This window comes from Procambarus clarkii, chromosome 3, assembly GCF_040958095.1.
Source record: "Procambarus clarkii isolate CNS0578487 chromosome 3, FALCON_Pclarkii_2.0, whole genome shotgun sequence".
Classification (NCBI taxonomy): Eukaryota; Metazoa; Arthropoda; class Malacostraca; order Decapoda; family Cambaridae; genus Procambarus; species Procambarus clarkii.
In genome coordinates, this window is record NC_091152.1 from 15,161,045 (window position 1) to 15,184,564 (window position 23,520).

Below are 23,520 nucleotides of genomic sequence, written 5' to 3' on the forward strand. Positions count from 1 at the left end.
TAAGACTAATAATGGTAATAAGGGTGGATAATGTGTAGTAATAATAAGGGTGGATAATGTGTAGTAATAATAAGGGTGGATAATGTGTAGTAATAATAAGGGTGGATAATGTGTAGTAATAATAATGGTGGATAATGTGTAGTAATAATAAGGGTGAATAATGTGTAGTAATAATAAGGGTGGATAATGTGTAGTAATAATAAGGGTGGATAATGTGTAGTAATAATAAGGGTGGATAATGTGTAGTAATAATAAGGGTGGATAATGTGTAGTAATAATAAGGGTGAATAATGATGTAATAATAATAATGTGTAATAATAAGGGTGAATGTGTAGACACCCTGTTGGAATGTGTGGGGGAAATAGAGATATTAACACAGTGCTCAACAGTCATGCCCTAATCTGTACCAGGCTACCGTGTGTAATGCTATCATTTTAGCGAGATCAAAAGATAATACCAAGCAGGTATGGAACTCGTGTTCAGTGTGTTCTAGCGAGCTGATGAAACGCTGTATATACTTAGCGAACACGTGGAGAAACAATCCCAAGAATGCTTCACAAAACAATACCTCTTAGACTTACATGAAACAACAAACAAATTAAGCACACCTGAATTTAAAACGTGAGTTTCAAAGTATCTAAAAGTTTCTGGTACAGAAAAAATAACAACATTACAGCCCGGTGAGTGTAATATTACTGGCGGGTAACACCTACACACTGCATTATATAAAATGCAGTTTACATACAAGGTGTTTATAACACCTATAAACACCTTGTATATAAACACATATATAAATTATTTACCAGCAAACTCTGTCCTGATGATTACCAGGAAATACCAAGACCTGGATGATAACTAAGAATACAGTCAGTAAGAATGATGAGATTAAGAAGTCCGGGACACTGACGTCTACAAGATGCTTCACCCGACACGTTGTGAGAGATGCTGGCCGATAGGTTATCTTGAGATGATTTCGGGGCTTTAGTGTCCCCGCGGCCCGGTCCTCGACCAGGCCTCCACCCCCAGGAAGCAGCCCGTGACAGCTGACTAACACCCAGGTACCTATTTTACTGCTAGGTGACAGGGGCATAGGGTGAAAGAAACTCTGCCCATTGTTTCTCGCCGGCGCCCGGGATCGAACCCGGAACCACAGGATCACAAGTTTAGTGTGCTGTCCGCTCGGCCGACCGGCTCCCAGTGTTCGCTCTTACACTCCATCAAACAACAGTGGATAGCATGATTCCCTTGCTGTGTCCCAACTGAAACTTTTTGGGAGTTAGATAACTGTTGTGGGCGGCATCCTGGGAATATTTTTTTTTTTGTGTGTGTGTGTGGGGGGGCATGCGTGAAAGAGAGAAATACAGAGTAAATATGATAGAGAAAACAGGTCGAGAGTTGATACATATGGTTAGAAAGGCGGGGGTCCAAGAGCTAACAGCTCAATCCTACAGGCAGAAATAGGTAACACCCTGAGACATACACACCATCTAAGACAAGACATAAAAAAACAGGGAAAACCAACTGATAAAAGGAATAAGTCTAATAATTGGAAAGGTAGATTGACACAAGCTAATTACAGAGAGGCCATTAGGACGTGTACGAGCTGCTGCGTATTAGTGTAATGACGCCTCCCCCCCTCCCGCTCTCTCTACAGTACACCACGCGTCTACGCCAACACGGCGGCCCACTAACCTGCCCTCAACATTACTACACCAACCCATGCTGACGGAGAGACGTGAACGCCGCGACGTTTCGGTCCATCCTGGAAACTTGTTAATTCTCTTATAGTATTTGACACGATTGGATAAGGGTCCAGGACTTGATAACGGTCTAGGACTTGATAAGGGTCCAGGACTTGATAAGGGTCCAGGACTTGATAAGGGTCCAGGACTTGATAAGGGTCCAGGACTTGACAAGGGTCCAAGACTTGATATGGGTCCAGGACTTGATAAGGGTCCAGGACCTGATAAGGGTCCAAAACGTTGTCATTTCCCTAACATATATGTTAGTTTGGGTTGCATACCTCTCTTTCAGAAGAGTGAGTGTCGAGGCTTCATCTTGGTTACCTCTGTGTCACACTAAATTGTGTCACTCGGTCACACACTCACACTTCCCCGTCTTGAAGTCTCACTCATCCTTTACACTAGTTTACCCTCACTTTTCCTGCTACTCTTCTCTAACACTTATTGCATTTATTGTCAGAGTTGAGACCTCCAGACAGGCGTCAGACCAGCAGCAGCGTGGTGGAGTTGGTCTTATGAGGCCATGTGTCTCCTGGATGACCTGGTGTCCCGCACACCTGCTACTACTACCCTCCCCCACACCTGCTACAACCCTCCCTCACCCTCTCTCCCCCCTTTCTCCGTCTTTGTCCTGGTATATTGATGTCTCTGTCTCACCCGTCCTTCTCCTTCTCTAACTGTCTCTTATTATTCTCTCACTCACCCGTCTCCTCCACTGATAATTAGGACCGGATAATTAGTGTGTTCCATCCGCGAGTCATTACTCAAATGTGAGAAAATTATACATTATAATAAAGAATGAACTTTGTACTAGATGAAAGCGTGTCCCCGAGGCCCTGCTGGCGTGAATGTCACTCTGGCAAGAGAATGAAAAACTACACGCAAATTCTCCTTTCTTTTAGCGACTCCGGAGAACTTGTTCCAAGATGTTCCAATCCGTTTTTCTTCTCAAACAAGTGCCTTGACAATTACGTCCTCTCTGTTGGGGGTACCACACACGCGCACTCACATGCGCACTCACATACGCACTCGCACGCACACGCACACAACGACAGGAACCTGTACACCAGTTCATTGACAGTTGAGAGGCGGGACCAAAGAGCCGAAGCTGAACACCCTCAAGCACAACTAGGTAAATAAACAAATACACACACACACACACACACACACACACACACGCCCATTTCGGGGTCTCGCGGGTGAGTGGATAGCGCTCGGGGGTCGTAGTCCTAATGGCCCAGGTTCGATTCCCAGCGAGGGCGAAACAAATGGGCAAAGTTTCTTTCAACCTGATGCATTTGTTCACCTAGCAGTAAATAGGTACCTGGGAGTTAGACAGCTGCTACGGGCTGCTTCCTGGGGTGTGTGTGTGTATTCACCTATTAGTGCGTGCTTGCGGAGATTAAGCTATGCTCTTTCGGCCCGCCTCTCAACTGTCAATCAATCAACTGTTACTAACTACTACTAATTTTTTTTACACACCCAGGAAGCAGCCCGTGACAGCTGACTAACTCCCAGGTACCTATTTACTGCTAGGTAACACGAGCATCAGGGTGAAAGAAAGTTTGCCCATTTGTTTCTGCCTGGTCCGGGAATCGAACCTGGGACAGAATTACGAATCATGCGCGCTGTCCGCTCAGCTACCAGACCCCTGTTACGAGACCTCAGCAACCAGACGTGCACGCGCGCGCGCGTGTGTGTAGTCTCCACCATCACCACACTGGTCTGTTGAATATGCATGAGAACGAGTCTGTCCAGAATTACACTCTTATGGCGTTTTTCCTCCAATGTTAAGAAATGTAAAAGTCTAGGGTGGGGCTCTTGTGGGGTGGGTGGGGGTGGGAGGGGCTGGGTGGGTGGGGGTGGAAGGAGCTGGGTGGGTGGAGGGGTGGGAGGGGATATATATATATATATATATATATATATATATATATATATATATATATATATATATATATATATATATATGTGTGTGTGTGTGTGTGTGTGTGTGTGTGTGTGTGTGTGTGTGTGTGTGTGTGTGTGTGTAAATCACGAAAATAAACACGTGATTAAAAGTGTGAGTGTCAGACCACGGAGGAAAATTGAAACAGGAATTTCCTTAAGTACTTTCGTATATTAATACATCTTCAGAAGGAGTGACTCCTTCTGAAGATGTATTAATATACGAAAGTACTTAAGGAAATTCCTGTTTCAATTTTCCTCCGTGGTCTGACACTGTCAATATATATATATATATATATATATATATATATATATATATATATATATATATATATATATATATATATATATATATATATATATATATATATAATATGTGTGTGTGTGTGTGTAAAGTGTTAAGATAACTATATTGACAAAAAGAGATATGTAAATACATTACCAGACATAGAAAGACATAGATGTATACAGAATGAGATAAAGAGTGATATTGTAGGAAAAGAAGCGATGAGAAGCCCGCTTCATGTAATCTGCAGCTCTACTCTCCCGACTGGCTCTGACCTACCTATTATCCTATCCATCGATGCACAATCAAGACCGCCCATCCCCCGGCATCCGTTTTCATAGCAGGAAATTACGAAATCCATCAATCTCTTTTTACAGCCAACCAAAGGCTATTCTGCTGGCCAGCCCTCCTGTAACAGCCATGTTCTGGTACATCTTTCTCTCTCTCTCTCTCTCTCTCTCTCTCTCTCTCTCTCTCTCTCTCTCTCTCTCTCTCACTCTCTCATTCTCTCTCACACTCTCACACTCTCACACTCTCTCTCTCTCTCATTCTCTCTCACACTCTCACACTCTCTCTCACTCTCTCACTCTCTCATTCTCTCTCACACTCTCACACTCTCACACTCTCTCTCACTCTCTCTCTCTCTCTCTCTCTCTCTCTCTCTCTCTCTCTCTCTCTCTCTCTCTCTCTCTCTCTCTCTCTCTCACTCTCTCACTCTCTCATTCTCTCTCACACTCTCACACTCTCACTCTCTCTCACACTCTCACACTCTCACACTCTCTCTCTCTCTCTCTCTCTCTCTCTCTCTCTCTCTCTCTCTCTCTCTCTCTCTCTCTCTCACTCTCTCACTCTCTCATTCTCTCTCACACTCTCTCTCTCTCTCTCTCTCTCTCTCTCTCTCTCTCTCTCTCTCTCTCTCTCACTCTCTCTCTCTCTCTCTCTCTCTCTCTCTCTCTCTCTCTCTTATCTCTACTGCTCCCGTATTCCTCCTTTCTTATGTATAGGTACCATACACACACTTTCCAGTCTTCTGGTTCCGCCTGTTCCATTATAAGTCATAGAACTGGGGACAGTTCTGGCTCAATCTTAAAAACTTCCTGGATGATTCCATCCAGTGTGGCATCGTGTGAAGATTAAGTCCAATCTTGCAGGTAGGTCTCAAATTCATCTTCATGTTTCCTCCCTAATATATTTTGTTACGAAGTTTCTTACTGCAACTTCTACCGGTTTTGCTCTCCATGTTTCTTCTCCCTCTCTCTCGGATCCACTGATTCCCTGTCAATATGCCCAGGACTAAACTCTCCCATGATAAGCAGAGCTGCTCTCAATCTGAGGAATAACTCATCTACACTCTGTATGATATTTGTACAAGCCCTGTTTGCATTCTCGCACAATCTTAAATAGTGCTTCTCTGATTTCTTGGGATTGTAAATTATAGCCACAACCCCTTTTTTTCCTTACAATGAAATGATTCTTGCAACATACAGTAGGCCTACATTAATGGTCTCCTCCTAGAAATTTATCTCTTCACACCTGCTGTTTCTTTTTAACCAGCAGTACCACTCTCCCTTCCTCCCCTCTGCATTTTCTATTCTTGCTATCAGGTATTGTCTTGGGAAGATTTCACTAGTTAGCATTTCGTTTACTTTAGTTTCTACTATTGCTATTATACCGTGGATTGTTTAATCAGTATTTTCTTTTAGTTCATCCAATTTGTTGGACATTCCATCAGCATTTTTCTATCAGATATTTAGGTTCTTCACTGATACTCTGTTCTCTATATGGACAGCGAGCAGCCTGAGGGTGGAATATAACGTGTGAGTGGGGTGTGTGTGTGTGTGTGCACTCACCTAGGTGTACTTGTGGGGATTGAGCTCTGGCTCTTTGGTTCCGCCTCTCAACCGTCAATAAACTGGTGCATAGATTCCTGAGCCTACTGGGCTCTGTCATATCTATATTTGAAACTGTGTATGGAGTCAGCCTCCACTACATCACTGCCTAATGCATTCCACCTGTTAACTACTCTGACACTGAAAAAGGTCTTCCTAACGTCTCTGTGACTCATTTGGATACTCAGTTTTCACCTGTGTCCCCTTGTTCGTGTTCCACCCGTGCTAAAGAGTTTGCCTTTGTTCGCCCTGTCAATTACCCTGAGAATTTTGTAGGTGGTTATCATGTCTCCCCTTACTCTTCTGTTTTCCAGGGATGTGAGGTTCAGCTCCTTTAGCCTTTCCTCGTAGCTCATACTTCTTAGTTCCGGGACTAGTCTGGTGGCATACCTCTAATCTTCTCTAACTTTGTCTTGTGTTTAACTAGGTATGGACTCCAAGCTGGAGCTGCATACTCCAGGATTGGTATTACTTAAGTGGTATACAAGGTCCTGAACGATTCCTAACACAAGTTTCTAAAGGCAGTTTTATGTTGGCCAGTACAGCATATGCCGCTGATGATATCCTTTTGATGTGGGCCTCTGAGGACAGGTTCGGTATGATATCAACTCCCAGATCTTTCTCTCTATTTGACTCTTGCAGGATATCACCTCCCAGATGGTACCTTGTGTTCAGCCTTCTGTTCCCTTCGTCTAATTTCATTACTTTACACTCTGTTTATCTTCATCTGTCTTGATTCTTCTCATAATTTTAGCATCTGCATCAAACATTGATAGTCATGAGTCTATACCCTCTGAAAGGTCATTTACATATATTAGAAGCAGGATGGGTCCAAGTACAGAGCCCTGTGGGACTCCGCTGGAGACATCTCGCCACTCTCATGTCTCCTCCCTCACCGTTACTCGCTGTTTCCTGTTGCTTATATACTCCCTTATCCAGTGGAGCACCTTACCTTTTACTCCTGCCTGATGCTTCAACTTTTGTAACAGCCTTCTGTGAGGTACTGTGCCAAAGGCTTTCTGACAGCCCAAGAAAATGCAGTCTGCCCACCCCTTTCTTTCCTAATTTGTGTTGCTTGGTCATAGAATTCTATTAAGCCTGTGAGGCACGATTTACCATCTCTAAACCCATGCTGATGGTGTGTTACGAAGCTATTTCCCTCCAGATTCTCTCCTAGCCTTTTCTGGCCCTCTTCTCCATCACCTTGCATGGTATACAAGTTAGGGAAACTGGCCTGTAGTTCAGTGCCTCTTGCCTGTCACCCTTTTTGTATATTGGGACTACAGTAGCTGTCTTCCAGCTTCCCGGTTGGTCTCCTGCTTCCAGTGACCTGTTATACACCATAAAGAGTAGCATACTTAGTGCCTGTGCCTGTGTGTGTGCGTGTGTGTGTGTGTGTGTGTGTGTGTGTGTGTGTGTGTGTGTGTGTGTGAGAGAGAGAGAGAGAGAGAGAGAGAGAGAGAGAGAGAGAGAGAGAGAGAGAGAGAGAGAGAGAGAGAGAGAGAGAGAGAGAGAGAGAGAGAGAGAGAGAGTGTGAGTGTGTGTGTGTGTGTGTGTGTGTGTGTGTGTGTGTGTGTAGAGGGGGGAGGGAGATGGCTGGTGTAAGTATTCGCTCGCACTTACATGCACCTGTGTTAGTACATGCAATAAAATTAAAAAAAAAACATCTAAATCCATACCTACAATAACAAATAACCAAAATACACACAATAACAGTAAACACATGTACTTTCCTTTTGACAATAACACGAGACTCGTGCCATTTCTTCACACAAAGACATATTATGCCAACACCATCAAATGCTCAGGAATTTGATGGTGTTTGCATCAACTACACACCATACACACGAGTACCCAATGAGAACAACATATCACAAGTTGGAGAGCCAGTATCAGCGAGAGCGAGAATGAGTCCCAAAATGCGTGCATGTGCTACAGGCTCCTGCCATCATCTGGATATTGGCTACGACGCGATAAGCATTTGGAAGACGCCGCCAGGGAAAGTTTCACAAGTTTTACTTGGGGAAAATTACAGAAGTTGTTTTGGCAGGAGTAACGCAGAATTTATACAGAGGGAGGAGAGATAAGTGAGCGGGATAGGGCGGAGGAGGTGAGAGACACGGTGGTGGGATAAGGGGGGAAGGGGGAAGTGATACGGGTAGAGGTGGTAAGGGATAGAGATGGAGAGGGTGAAGGAAAGTGGAGGAGGGGTGTGAGGGATAGGGGTGGAGGGGTTAGGGATAACGGTGGAGGGGGGTGAGCAACAGAGGTGAAGGAATGTAAGGGGATTGAGTGGATGGTTTGAGGGATAGGAGTGGAGGGTTTGAGGGATACGGGTGGAGGGTTTGAGGGATAGGGATGGAGGGTTTGAGGGATAGGGGTGGAGGGTTTGAGGGATAGGGGTGGAGGGTTTGAGGGATAGGGGTGGAGGGTTTGAGGGATAGGGGAAGAGGGAGTGAGGGATAGGGAAAGACGGGTTTGAGAGATAGGGATGGATGCGGTAAGGGATATGGGAAGAAGAGGTGATGGATAGGAGAGGAGGGAGTGATGGATAGGAGAGGAGGGAGTGATGGATAGATGACGAAGAGAATGAGGGATCAGGTAATGTGACTAATAGGGTAGAAATAGGATGACAGAGTGGATATAAGAGGAGAGAGAACGGACCAGATAAGGATGACTGAGGTAATCTCCAACACCACTAACATTTCACACAAACATACACTAAGACCCAACAAACACCACTACCTTGTGTACAGTAACATCAGATATGACAGGAAGGCAAATGGTTGAAAGATATGAGTAAATGCTGCAATAATGGGATTAATAATCAAGACATAAAAGTTATAAAATCAAACCGAACCCTTAAGAAAAGCAACCCGTTCTCGCAAATTTAATAAGTCAATATTGACTTATTAAATATGTGCATAGGTGACATACTTAACATAATAGATACCCTTAAAAAGATTCATAGAAAACACCGACCTTACCTAACCTTGTTAGTATCTTAAGATAAGCATCTTATAGCTTCGTAATTACAATTATTACCTAACCTATAATAGGTATAGGTTAAGTAATAATTGTAATTACGAAGCAATAAGATGCTTATCTTAAGATACTAACAAGGTTAGGTAAGGTCGGTGTTTTCTATGAATCTTTTTAAGGGTATCTATTATGTTTAGTATATCACCTATGCACGTAGTTAATAAGTCAATATTGACTTTACGAATTTGCGAGAACGGGTTGAAGAAAAGATGCAATATGGTAAAATTTGGATTTAAAAAACCTGTAAGTCATGTTAGATTTAGCTATCTTGAGATCTTGATATGATTTCGGGGCTTTAGTGTCCCCACGGCCCGGTCCTCGACCAGGCCTCCACCCCCAGGAAGCAGCCCGTGACAGCTGACTAACTCCCAGGTACCTATTTTTCTAGGTACCTGGGAGGTAACTAGGAGCTAGTTACAGGAGCATAGGGTGAAAGAAACTCTGCCCATTGTTTCTTTCCAGCGACGGGGATAGAACCCGGGACCACAGGATCACAAGTCCAGTGTGCTGTCCGCTCGGCCGACCGGCTCCCTATCTAAGGTGAAGGATGAGTGGACCAATCTGATAAGAAATCAAGCAAAAGTCTCGGAAACTTAAGAAAAGTCTGAGCAAATGCACGAGTGATGTCAGATGGTGAAAACAGGCGGATTGTTTTCAAGACCTGACAAGTGTAAAATTTCAAGTGGTTTCGCCTGACCAGAAGCGTATGAACCTAGGCAACTGCTTTTCTTCCCAACCGCTAATATATTGTCCAACCCTCGCTCGATACAATCCAGCGATAACACGTCTATTATGTTACCTGATAACCTGTTCCTGACACTAACAACATTATTTTGAAACCAGTATATACCCAGGTGTTCTCTGACTCTAAACCTGTCAAATTTATATTTTCTTCTTCTTGATGGTAGGAGCAGTTTGCATGAAGAGTTTATCCTCCCGATGACTGCCAAATTTATATACATTGTTCCGTGATACATTTTGGGTTATATTTATCACCACGTTAAAACAGTGTTTTAACCTTTCATATGCTTGCTTTTCAGGGATATTCTTGCGCGGGCCCTAAGCCTCTGGCTGGCCCACTGGGCGGGCCCTAAGCCTCTGGCTGGCCCACTGCGCGGGCCCTAAGCCTCTGGCTGGCCCACTGCGCGGGCCCTAAGCCTCTGGCTGGCCCACTGGGCGGGCCCTAAGCCTCTGGCCGGCCCACTGCGCGGGCCCTAAGCCTCTGGCTGGCCCACTGCGCGGGCCCTAAGCCTCTGGCTGGCCCACTGCGCGGGCCCTAAGCCTCTGGCTGGCCCACTGGGCGGGCCCTAAGCCTCTGGCCGGCCCACTGCGCGGGCCCTAAGCCTCTGGCTGGCCCACTGCGCGGGCCCTAAGCCTCTGGCTGGCCCACTGGGCGGGCCCTAAGCCTCTGGCTGGCCCACTGCGCGGGCCCTAAGCCTCTGGCCGGCCCACTGCGCGGGCACTAAGCCTCTGGCTGGCCCACTGCGCGGGCCCTAAGCCTCTGGCTGGCCCACTGCGCGGGCCCTAAGCCTCTGGCCGGCCCACTGCGCGGGCCCTAAGCCTCTGGCTGGCCCACTGGGCGGGCCCTAAGCCTCTGGCTGGCCCACTGCGCGGGCCCTAAGCCTCTGGCCGACCCACTGCGCGGGCCCTAAGCCTCTGGCCGGCCCACTGCGCGGGCCCTAAGCCTCTGGCTGGCCCACTGGGCGGGCCCTAAGCCTCTGGCCGGCCCACTGCGCGGGCCCTAAGCCTCTGGCCGGCCCACTGCGCGGGCCCTAAGCCTCTGCCCGGCCCACTGGGCGGGCCCTAAGCCTCTGGCTGGCCCACTGCGCGGGCCCTAAGCCTCTGGCTGGCCCACTAAGTGTTGCTTGTTTCTGTTTTACTTGGGCGGAGTATGAGTATTTATGACTCGTATGGTCGCTTCAGTAAGATTTTGCCATACGTGTTTAACAACTTCTTCTGCTCTGTTGAATCTAAGTTGAAATTTTAATGGGTTGTAACTGTGCACTGTGTTAGATAATGTTCCAGTGGTCTGTTGTGGTTGTAACTGTGCACTGTGTTAGATAATGTTCCAGTGGTCTGTTGTGGTTGTAACTGTGCACTGTGTTAGATAATGTTCCAGTGGTCTGTTGTGGTTGTAACTGTGCACTGTGTTAGATAATGTTCCAGTGGTCTGTTGTGGTTGTAACTGTGCACTGTGTTAGATAATGTTCCAGTGGTCTGTTGTGGTTGTAACTGTGCACTGTGTTAGATAATGTTCCAGTGGTCTGTTGTGGTTGTAACTGTGCACTGAGTTAGATAATGTTCCAGTGGTCTGTTGTGGTTGTAACTATGCACTGTGTTAGATAATGTTCCAGTGGTCTGTTGTGGTTGTAACTGTGCACTGTGTTAGATAATGTTCCAGTGGTCTGTTGTGGTTGTAACTGTGCACTGAGTTAGATGTTCCAGTGGTCTGTCAGGCCATCTGCTTGTATTCTTCAGTTATGCTCCAACTACTAATCCCTGAACTATAGGTTTAACACATCTCTCAACCTGTCCATGGAGGACACAAGAAAATGTATATATGCTGGTTAGCATTGTAAATGTGTGGCCACGTCTGTGGTAGAAAATAATAATAACATAAAAATTACTCTCCACTTTTCTAGAAATTGTAATTTGTCATTCTCTTCATAAGGAAGGTTCCTGATGATCGGTATCAACTTTGTCACTCCCACTACGCTTTCTATTCAACTTCTGTCCAGACTGATCTATCACGTCCAAATAACCCGTCTTCACAACTAGTAGGTCGAGTTTTTTTTTACGTTAACGTAAATAACATGACGTTATTTATAACCTACAGTGAAAAGTTACAGCTCACAAATGTCTACATTTTCTATGCATCGGACTCTATAGGTTTGGTGGGTTACTTGGGTTCGTACGTGTTTGGTTAGGCCCAAAAGCAAGCTGCATAATGTAAAAGTGTCTAGTAAGGACAAGATAAATCTCAATAATAAAATAAGCTGTTTTATTAATAACTCATCCTGTTGTGAATCCTGGCATCCCATTTACCCTATTTCGAACATTTATGCATTGATTTCATGGCTTAAAATACTTTCCATTCATGTCACCCAAATCTTCTCCTCATTCAGATTTGGCATTTTCACCAAAGTCAGAAATATATGTTCACCCAAATATCCTGGGGCTTGAGGCACAGATTTGAAAGCCTATATACAAGTTTTGCACCTGTTTCTATCCCCTCACGTATATAATGTATACTAATTATATAGTATTAAGGCACCAGTCTGGCCTTACATTCTTTACAGTACCTTACATTTATCTCCAGTAACATAAAGCCATTAAGTTCTACATGTGCACTACTATACTACGTACATATAACTGTTTTACCTGCTTTAACAGCTCTCTGTCAACTTTACTCAAGCTCATAACTGTAAAAAATCCTTAATTTTTAACATTTCAAATGCTTTTTCCAAGTCCATAAATGTCCTGTACGTATTATATAAATATTTTCTCTCACATTCCTTCATGTAAACTGCCTCGCTGAGAATACCTGATCAAAAAACACACTTTCCGTCCGCATAATCCACTTTATTCGCCACTAATACAATTTTCATTAATTTCTTCTACTTTCCAATTCCTATCCTTCCATAAAAGCTGCCTACACCACTTAGTTAACAAATTGTTCACTTAGTGAACCAATGAACAAATGCTACATTCAGTACCTCCTGGCAGCGTTACTACAATCCAGCTTCATCATAAATATACTCACTTTTTCCTTATATAAATCAACAATCACACAATATTCTCACAACACAACAATCCAATCATGTTTCAACCCGTTCTCGCACTTTCGTATAGTCAATATTGACTTATTAAATACGTGCATATGTGACATACTAATTTATTGTGAATATTTTAGTTTACCTTGAAAAGCTTCATAGAAAACACTGACCTTACCTAACCTTCTTAGTATGTTAAGATAAGCATCTTATTGCTTTGTAATTACAATTATTACTTAACCTATTATAGGTATAGGTTAAGTAATAATTGTAGGTATACCTATACCTATTATAGGTATAGGTTAAGTAATAATTGTAATTACGAAGCAATAAGATGCTTATCTTAACATACTAAGAAGGTTAGGTAAGGTCGGTGTTTTCTATGAAGCTTTTCAAGGTAAACTAGTATGTTTAGTATGTCACATATGCACGTATTAAATAAGTCAATATTGACTGTAAGAAAGTGCGAGAACGGGTTGCATGTTTACATGGACAGCTTCATCACCTCCACCCATTACACTTCTCAAACTATTCTCTCTACCTCTAATCTCACCTTCGTTATGGCCCATTCTCTTATGTCTAGCTCTAACATCTTCATGTACTGACCCGACAGTCTTCCTGCTACGCTTTTTCACTTATTTCCAAACTATTCATTTTCTTAACAGTTTCCTCCAGTTTCTTACTCTCTCATTCCTTATGTCTCTTTATCAGTAGCTTTCTTAAATAAAATATTTTGAATTTATTATCAACATCTCTTCCTCTTCCCACTAAGTAGTTCCGACTGATGGTGTGGTGTACTGATGGGCAACGTGAGTTGCTAGTGAGATGCACTAATGGTCTAGTGTACTGAAAATCCTGCTTATTAATGGTCTGGCGTAGTAATGGGCAAAGTGTACTGACGTTGGGTAATATTAATGGTCCCACCGTAGCTATGGTCTTGACAGAGCTGCTCACACACACACTGGCACCAGCGACCAGCCTCACACACACACTGGCACCAGCGACCAGCCTCACACACACACACACACACTGGCACCAGCGACCAGCCTTACTCACACACACACACACACACATACACACTGGCACCAGCGACCAGCCTCACACACACACACACACACTGGCACCAGCGACCAGCCTTACTCACACACACACACACACACATACACACTGGCACCAGCGACCAGCCTCATACACACACACACACACAGTTACCAACTCGCAACACAGACCTCTTCACGCACACTTTACTCCGTCAAAGACCTTCCGGTCCCGCGAGAAAATGGTGCTGGGGAAAAAAGCAAGAAAACTTGAAGGAGTAAATAATTTACTTTTCCCCTTGCACAAAGACGCGTTGCTACGGCATAAATTTGCGAGGAATTTGCACAGCTGTCTTGTAATGCCCGACTCTGCCTCGCGACGTGCAGTTTAAAGACCCTCTTCCCCCTCTTCTTCTTGTCCGTCGCGCCTCTGGTCCTGCTGGAGGACCCAGGAGACCATAGGAGGCCCCCAGGAGACCACAGTAAGACCCAGGAGACCATAGGAGGCACCCAGGAGACCACAGGAAGATCCAGTAGACCATAGGACCCCAAGAGACCATAGGGAGACCCAGGAGACCATAGGAGGCCCCAGGAGACCATAGGAGGCCCTAGGAAACCATAGCAGGCCCCAGGAGACCATAAGAAGACCCAGGAGACCATAGAAGGACCTAGAAGACCATAGAAGGACCTAGAAGACCATAGGAGGACCTAGGAGACCAGGGAATGGTATTATCTGGGTAGAACCCAACACCTTTATTTTTATCAGTAAAGTGTATGACATTACATTCCCACCTGCCTGAGATGCATTCCTTCACACCTGAGATGCATTCCTTCACACCTGGGATACATTCCTTCACACCTGGGATACATTCCTTCACACTGGGACACATTCCTTCACGCCTGGGGTACATTCCTTCACACCTGGGACACATTCCTTCACGCCTGGGATACATTCCTTCACACCTGGGATACATTCCTTCACACCTGGGACACATTCCTTCACACCTGGGGTACATTCCTTCACATCTGGGATACATTCCTTCACACTGGGACACATTCCTTCACGCCTGGGATACGTTCCTTCACACCTGGGACACATTCCTTCACGCCTGGGATACGTTCCTTCACACCTGGGACACATTCCTTCACACCTGGGATACATTCCTTCACACCTGGGATACATTCCTTCACACCTGGGATACATTCCTTCACACCTGGGACACATTCCTTCACACCTGGGATACATTCCTTCACACCTGGGACACATTCCTTCACACCTGGGATACATTCCTTCACACCTGGGACACATTCCTTCACACCTGGGATACGTTCCTACATACCTAGCTCTGTACCGAGACCCCTGCCATGAGATCTCCATGATCTTCGGTACTTACCAGTCAGCAATAACGCCACTTGTACACCTGGCAAACATGTTTCCACGATATACCATTTATATATATATATATATGAACCTGAAACAACAACATATATATATATATATATATATATTATATATATATATATATATATATATATATATATATATATATATATATATATATATATATATATATATATATATATTGTGACGATAATCTCTTTCAAGAGAGATTGAGCCTGCTCTTCCCTATATCATTCACGTCATTCTACAAGTACAAGATACTATATTGAAGATACGTCCACCAGTATCGCCAAATGTTTTGCCCAGGAAGCAAAGCGTACCTTGCACCACCCAACACGCCGGCTCCCTGCCCGCCGTCAACGAGCAAACTACCCATTCTCCGCCTGCCTGCTCCTGATTGGTTGGTGTATCGCCGACCGCACCTGCACCTGCACTCATGCCCTCTACCTGCAACCCGTTCTCGCAAATTTAATAAGTCAATATTGACTTATTAAATATGTGCATAGGTGACATACTTAACATAATAGATACCCTTAAAAAGATTCATAGAAAACACCAACCTTACCTAACCTTGTTAGTATCTTAAGATAAGCACCTTATTGCTTCGTAATTACAATTATTACCTAACCTATAATAGGTATAGGTTAAGTAATAATTGTAATTACGAAGCAATAAGATGCTTATCTTAAGATACTAACAAGGTTAGGTAAGGTCGGTGTTTTCTATGAATCTTTTTAAGGGTATCTATTATGTTTAGTATATCACCTATGCACGTAGTTAATAAGTCAATATTGACTTTACGAATTTGAGAGAACGGGTTGCTACCTGAGTCGACGTCTGGGCCAGCTCACGCCGTACTCCTTAGAATATCTCTGTGCTCTTAGAAGTTGACATCTCTCTCTGGTAGACTAAGCCCTGGCTGTCGTGTACTAAGGGAGGTGGCAGCTTTAGCCAGTATTCTCAGCACCTGATTAATATTATTATTGTCTTGCACTTCATTTTGTTTTAGAGTAAATTTTACACCTATTAATTATTCATGTTTTGTTTGTTGACTTGTTTTGAATTTTACGTAAGCCAAGGGATTGTCTTTGTTCATATCTTGTTTTCTAAAGTAATTAAAATTTCATTGTTTATATTTTGTGTTTTGTGTCTTCCCATTACCTTACCACAGATAAACAGGCAAGCAGTCTCTTTTTTTTTCTGTAAGTGTGACAAGGCATTGCCACCTGCCATTGGAGGACTGCCGAACATCAACACTCCAACTCTTTACCGTCACAATATATATATCTTCCTCTCCTCACATTTCCCCCTCTCTCTGTCTCCTTCCTCTCCCTCTTTCTTTCCCTCCCTCTGCCTCCCCCCCCCCCTTCTCTAACTGTCGCATGGTAGATGTGCCCAAGGTCATGCCAGGTTGGCATAGCAATATACAACAGTTTGTAATACCAGTGTACCGGGGCGCCGAACATGTAGGTTGTCCCACCACCGCCGGTCTTTACTCCACCAGCCATACATAATTAACTGTAGCTTCTATTGCGTATTGTTGCTGCATATTCAACGCAGCCGCTGCCGTTATCCCATCTAGGAGAGAAATAGTTCAAAATAGCCCCACACTACTACAGTCCGGAGCCACACTACCACTGGGCCTAGCCCCCGTTATCAGAGATCTTAGCCACTAGAAAACACAGCTGAGGGAAGGCAGTGTTTACATTTTAGGTGCGCCATATTTTAGGGTCGAGTGAATAGGTCTTTAAGGAGCGTGACGGGCTTGATATTTACAGGGAGCGGCAGGACGCAGCTTGTACCGTAAGAGAGAGGAATTACTCCCCTGGGCATGAGGGGCAGGATTTGTATCCTGCTCTCTCTCTCTCTCAAAACATTACATTGAATCTTTATTTCTACTTTGATATTATTTCCTGATTCACTTTTTTCTCTTTCTGTCTTGCTATATTGCTGCTCTTATACATTCTCATTTTGGTAGTATTCTGAATTGTTTTACAGTCCTTCACATTCTATTTATTCTTCCATCCTCTGTTTTGACTTCCTTTCTGACTGATTACATCTCTCCTGATTACAGCCATATATACCTTCCGTCCTGGGTCTCGAAAGACCTTTTTCCCTTTTCTCTCATAGTTCCTTTGGCCTTCTTTGTTCACTTCTGCAATATACCTAATTTTTTGCTCGCCTATTAGTGCTTGTGAGCAGAGCGGAATATTTCTAGGGACCGATTCTTTGCAATCAAGAATCTGGTGCAACATTATTGGTAATTTTCTATGACTTATATCTGCTCTTCCGGGTAGATGGGACTCGATAGCCTGGGAAGGCAGCCCATCTAGGGGAAGGAAAACCCTGATTTTAAACCTCCGCTGCCTTGGGCCATACCCATCTTTTGGGAAAGGTTTCAGGAATCAACCTCGAGGAAAAATCCGGAGTTGGAGCCCCTAAGGCAGTTCGTTGTTGACGTCGACCTCGTTCTGGCAGCTCCTGCGACGTTGCTGGAACAATGTGTATTGGCATTTGCCTTTCTACTGGATAATTTCAGCAACGTGGAGAGGGGGGACCTGCTGCATGGGTAACAGCTTCTCTTCCATATCTACCTACCCTGGCTTTGCGCCCTGTCAGGGCGCAACTCCATAGTCTTCCGAGACTGAAGGATGCCTACTATATCTGTTCTTGAAGTTGTGAATATTTTTGCATCAATCGCTTCTCGTTCCGTTCTGTGTGTTGCTTAATCCCACACTGAATGTGTGCTTCCTTGTATCCTCGATGCTCATATGTGTTTTCATCTATGACCTCTTGTTATATTTTAATTTTATCTGAAAAATACTATTTTCAATCACATTATGCCGCAGTATCTTATATACCACGACTATATCTCTAGCTCTTATATTCTCTCTGCAGTCAAGGAAGATGCAGTATACTCATCCCTGTGTGGATTCTTGGCAGTCTCAATAAATTCAATTACAGTTGCTAGACACTTTTTCCTACCCTGAACCTACTTGTTTCTGTTATAAATATCTTGTCCATATGTTGTGTTACTATTTGTATGAGTATTCTCTCCAGCATCCTGCACGGTATGGATATTAGAGCTCTGGCCCGTAGTTCACTGTCTCTTGCCCGAGTCATTTACATATTGGTATCACATTTGCATCTCTCCATATCTCCGGAGCGCTCCTCTCCTGAGAGTGCAAGTGTGCACTATGCACTGTGGTACCCATCACCCCGCTACCCACTGTTGCACTCACCATGATATTTGCGGGTCGGGCCTGCTGTCTGCAAGCTATCACAAGCTAGTTGACCTTTCCTTTGTATTCTTTCTTCTCTCAAATCTTTTGCGTGTTTCTCTGAACTTCTTCTTGGTCGACCCGCTCTTGAACATGGCTTCGTGTGTCTTAGTGTTGAACAACGCGTCGATCCCCACACCCCCAACCCCCTCCTTCGTGTGGAGGCGTGCCATCATGCTCCTTCGGCACATCTCCGGCTGATTTACTCCGTCATTTCGTTTACCGATTTTCCTTCCAGGTCAATATCCCCGGCACTCGTTCCCGATGTCTCCACAGTCCCTTGTAATCCCCTTTGAAGAATTCCAGATCTCTCATCGACCTTTTTGTGTTCCGCTCCTTCAACAGCATTATTTGGTCCAAGACAGTGGTTGATGGCTCCTAGTGGTTGATGGCTCCTAGTGGTTGATGGCTCCTAGTGGTTGATGGTTCCTAGTGGTTGATGGCTCCTAGTGGTTGATGGTTCCTAGTGGTTCATGGCTCCTAGTGGTTGATGGTTCCTAGTGGTTGATGGCTCTTAGTGGTTGATGGTTCCTAGTGGTTGATGGCTCCTAGTGGTTGATGGTTCCTAGTGGTTCATGGCTCCTAGTGGTTGACGGTTCCTAGTGGTTGATGGCTCCTAGTGGTTGATGGCTCCTAGTGGTTGATGGCTCCTAGTGGTTGATGGTTCCTAGTGGTTGATGGCTCCTAGTGGTTGACGGCGTCTAGTGGTTGACGGCTGCTAGTGGTTGATGGTTCCTAGTGGTTGATGGTTCCTAGTGGTTGATGGTTCCTAGTGATTGATGGCTCCTAGTGGTTGACGGCTCCTAGTGGTTGATGGTTCCTAGTGGTTGATGGCTCCTAGTGGTTGACGGCGTCTAGTGGTTGACGGCTGCTAGTGGTTGATGGCTCCTAGTGGTTGATGGCTCCTAGTGGTTGATGGCTCCTAGTGGTTGATGGCTCCTAGTGGTTGACGGCTCCCAGTGGTTGACGGCTGCTAGTGGTTAGGCAACATCAAACATTGTGCAAGGTGATGCGCAAAACTCCAGCACTCTCAGTGGGCGGGAAGACCTCGGTACAGACGTCATGGTTATCCGACGATATTTGGTTGGTGAGATCTGGACCCGACAGCATATTTAAAGTGGGCCTTTCTCTCTTTAAGTGAAATAAATTAGCTCACAGGGAATGGGGAAATTCATCTAAGAGGCATCCCCTGTTGCACCGAATGTCACTGTGTGTGTGTATATATATATATATATATATTATTAAATATGACCGAAAAAGTAAGATTAATAATTCTAACACGAATTTTCTCAATCTTTCGTACATTATGCTTCACTGTTGGAGGTAAATCAAAAATCACTTCTCCAAAATTCATTTTTATTTCTAGTCTGACGCGACACGGGCGCGTTTCGTAAAACTTATTACATTTTCAAAGACTTCACAAATACACAACTGATTAGAACTTGCGTTTCCCTGATTTTATATCTACATTTGAGTGAGGTGGGAAGGGTGATGTGGCATTACATTTGAGTGAGGTGGGAAGGATGATGTGGCATTAACACAAGACAGAACACTAGAGGATATTAATAGGGTATTAAAAGTATCAACACAAGACAGAACAGAAACAATGGGTATTGAATAGAAGTGTTTGTAGAAAGCCTATTGGTCCATATTTCTTGATGCTTCTATATTGGAGCGGAGTCTTGAGGTGGGTAGAATATAGTTGTGCAATAATTGGCTGTTGATTGCTGGTGTTGACTTCTTGATGTGTAGTGCCTCGCAAACGTCAAGCCGCCTGCTATCGCTGTATCTATCGATGATTTCTGTGTTGTTTACTAGGATTTCTCTGGCGATGGTTTGGTTATGGGAAGAGATTATATGTTCCTTAATGGAGCCCTGTTGTTTATGCATCGTTAAACGCCTAGAAAGAGATGTTGTTGTCTTGCCTATATACTGGGTTTTTTGGAGCTTACAGTCCCCAAGTGGGCATTTGAAGGCATAGACGACGTTAGTCTCTTTTAAAGCGTTCTGTTTCGTGTCTGGAGAGTTTCTCATGAGTAGGCTGGCCGTTTTTCTGGTTTTATAGTAAATATTTATTTACTATAAAACGTAATTATTTTTATAGTAAATTTTTATTTACTATAAAACCAGAAAAACGGCCAGCCTACTCATGAGAAACTCTCCAGACACGAAACAGAACGCTTTAAAAGAGACTAACGTCGTCTATGCCTTCAAATGCCCACTTGGGGACTGTAAGCTCCAAAAAACCCAGTATATAGGCAAGACAACAACATCTCTTTCTAGGCGTTTAACGATGCATAAACAACAGGGCTCCATTAAGGAACATATAATCTCTTCCCATAACCAAACCATCGCCAGAGAAATCCTAGTAAACAACACAGAAATCATCGATAGATACAGCGATAGCAGGCGGCTTGACGTTTGCGAGGCACTACACATCAAGAAGTCAACACCAGCAATCAACAGCCAATTATTGCACAACTATATTCTACCCACCTCAAGACTCCGCTCCAATATAGAAGCATCAAGAAATATGGACCAATAGGCTTTCTACAAACACTTCTATTCAATACCCATTGTTTCTGTTCTGTCTTGTGTTGATACTTTTAATACCCTATTAATATCCTCTAGTGTTCTGTCTTGTGTTAATGCCACATCATCCTTCCCACCTCACTCAAATGTAATGCCACATCACCCTTCCCACCTCACTCAAATGTAGATATAAAATCAGGGAAACGCAAGTTCTAATCAGTTGTGTATTTGTGAAGTCTTTGAAAATGTAATAAGTTTTACGAAACGCGCCCGTGTCGCGTCAGACTAGAAATAAAAATGAATTTTGGAGAAGTGATTTTGATTTACCTCCAACAGTGAAGCATAATGTACGAAAGATTGAGAAAATTCGTGTTAGAATTATTAATCTTACTTTTTCGGTCATATTTAATAATATATGTCTACAGGAAAGACTGCTACCAAAATATACTAATATATATATATATATATATATATATATATATATATATATATATATATATATATATATATATATATATATATATATATAAATTATCAGCACTAGGTGGAGCAAGTCTGGTTGCCCTGGGACTAGTCGCTTAATTACGGATTTTTGGATCAGAGTCGAGGCCGCCACAGGGGTCATTTAATTATTTTTCCTGCCGGGTCCACAAGTCCGATCCCTCCAACATTGTTTGTGAGCACCGGAGCATTATTGTGGGGGACCGGAGCATTATTGTGGGGGACCGGAGCATTATTGTGGGGGACCGGAGCATTATTGTGGGGGACCGGAGCATTATTGTGGGGGACAGGAGCATTATTGTGGGGGACCGGAGCATTATTGTGGGGGACCGGAGCATTATTGTGGGGGCCCGGAGCATTATTGTGGGGGACCAGAGCATTATTGTGGGGGACCAGAGCATTATTGTGGGGGACCAGAGCATTATTGTTGGGGACCAGAGCATTATTGTGGGGGACCAGGGCATTATTGTTGGGGACCAGAGCATTATTGTGGTGGACCGGAGCATTATTGTGGTGGACCAGAGCATTATTGTGGGGGACCAGAGTATTATTGTGGGGGACCAGAGCATTATTGTGGGGGACCAGAGCATTATTGTAGTGGACCGGAGCATTATTGTGGGGGACCAGAGCATTATTGTGGGGGACCGGAGCATTATTGTATTGGACCAGAGCATTATTGTGGGGGACCAGAGTATTATTGTGGGGGACTAGAGCATTATTGTGGGGGACCAGAGCATTATTGTGGGGGACCGGAGCATTATTGTGGTGGACCAGAGCATTATTGTGGGGGACCGGAACATTATTGTGGTGGACCAGAGCATTATTGTGGTGGACCAGAGCATTATTGTGGTGGACCAGAGCATTATTGTGGGGGACCGGAGCATTATTGTGGTGGACCAGAGCATTATTGTGGGGGACCGTAGCATTATTGTGGTGGACCAGAGCATTATTGTGGGGGGACCGGAGCATTATTGTGGGGGACCAGAGTATTATTGTGGGGGACTAGAGCATTATTGTGGGGGACCAGAGCATTATTGTGGGGGACCAGAGCATTATTGCGGTGGACCAGAGCATTATTGTGGGGGACCGGAGCATTATTGTGGTGGACCAGAGCATTATTGTGGTGGACCAGAGCATTATTGTGGTGGACCAGAGCATTATTGTGGTGGACCGGGGCATTATTGTGGTGGACCAGAGCATTATTGTGGGGGACCGTAGCATTATTGTGGGGGACCGGAGCATTATTGTGGGGGACCGTAGCATTATTGTGGTGGACCAGAGCATTATTGTGGGGGACCAGAGCATTATTGTGGGGGACCAGAGCATTATTGTGGGGGACCAGAGCATTATTGTGGTGGACCAGAGCATTATTGTGGGGGTGTGCGTGTAAGGTCTGTGTAAAGTCTATAGTGTACTCAGATATCAGTAATATATACAAATGCGACTTGTGAAAGTTAACCAAGCCTATGCTCAGGTAAACAAGCAGGTACACTGTCACAAATCGAATTAATGCCAAGATTAACATAATTCACAAATTTAACCTGTGTATCGCCTTTGGTATTACCTCGCCTAGTCCCAGGTAATCAGTTTCCAAGCTCGTGGAGATCAATCTATATTTGACTAAGCTTGGGGTTGAGGGTGATGGTCGGTATGGAGGACTGTGATGGTGAGGGTGATGGTGTTGATGGTGGGTATGGAGGACTGTGATGGTGAGGGTGATGGTGTGATGGTGGGTATGGAAGACTGTGATGGTGAGGGTGATGGTGTTGATGGTGGGTATGGAGGACTGTGATGGTGAGGGTGATGGTGGGTATGGAGGACTGTGATGGTGAGGGTGATGGTGGGTATGGAGGACTGTGATGGTGAGGGTGATGGTGGGTATGGAGGACTGTGATGGTGAGGGTGATGGTGTTGATGGTGGGTATGGAGGACTGTGATGGTGAGGGTGATGGTGTGATGGTGGGTATGGAGGACTGTGATGGTGAGGGTGATGGTGTTGATGGTGGGTATGGAGGACTGTGATGGTGAGGGTGATGGTGTTGATGGTGGGTATGGAGGACTGTGATGGTGAGGGTGATGGTGTGATGGTGG

At 44.5% G+C, this 23,520-nt stretch overlaps 1 protein-coding gene across 1 annotated transcript in view; it reads left to right on the forward strand.

The window, feature by feature from the left end:
* Positions 1-23,520, forward strand: part of LOC138368406 (ribosome-binding protein 1-like) — a 42,383-nt gene that overhangs the window by 8,320 nt on the left and 10,543 nt on the right. Inside the window, exon 2 of the mRNA XM_069330926.1 lies at positions 1,810-2,004. Coding sequence (XP_069187027.1) covers positions 1,810-2,004 — 195 coding nt within the window. The remainder of the gene's footprint in view (positions 1-1,809; positions 2,005-23,520) is intronic.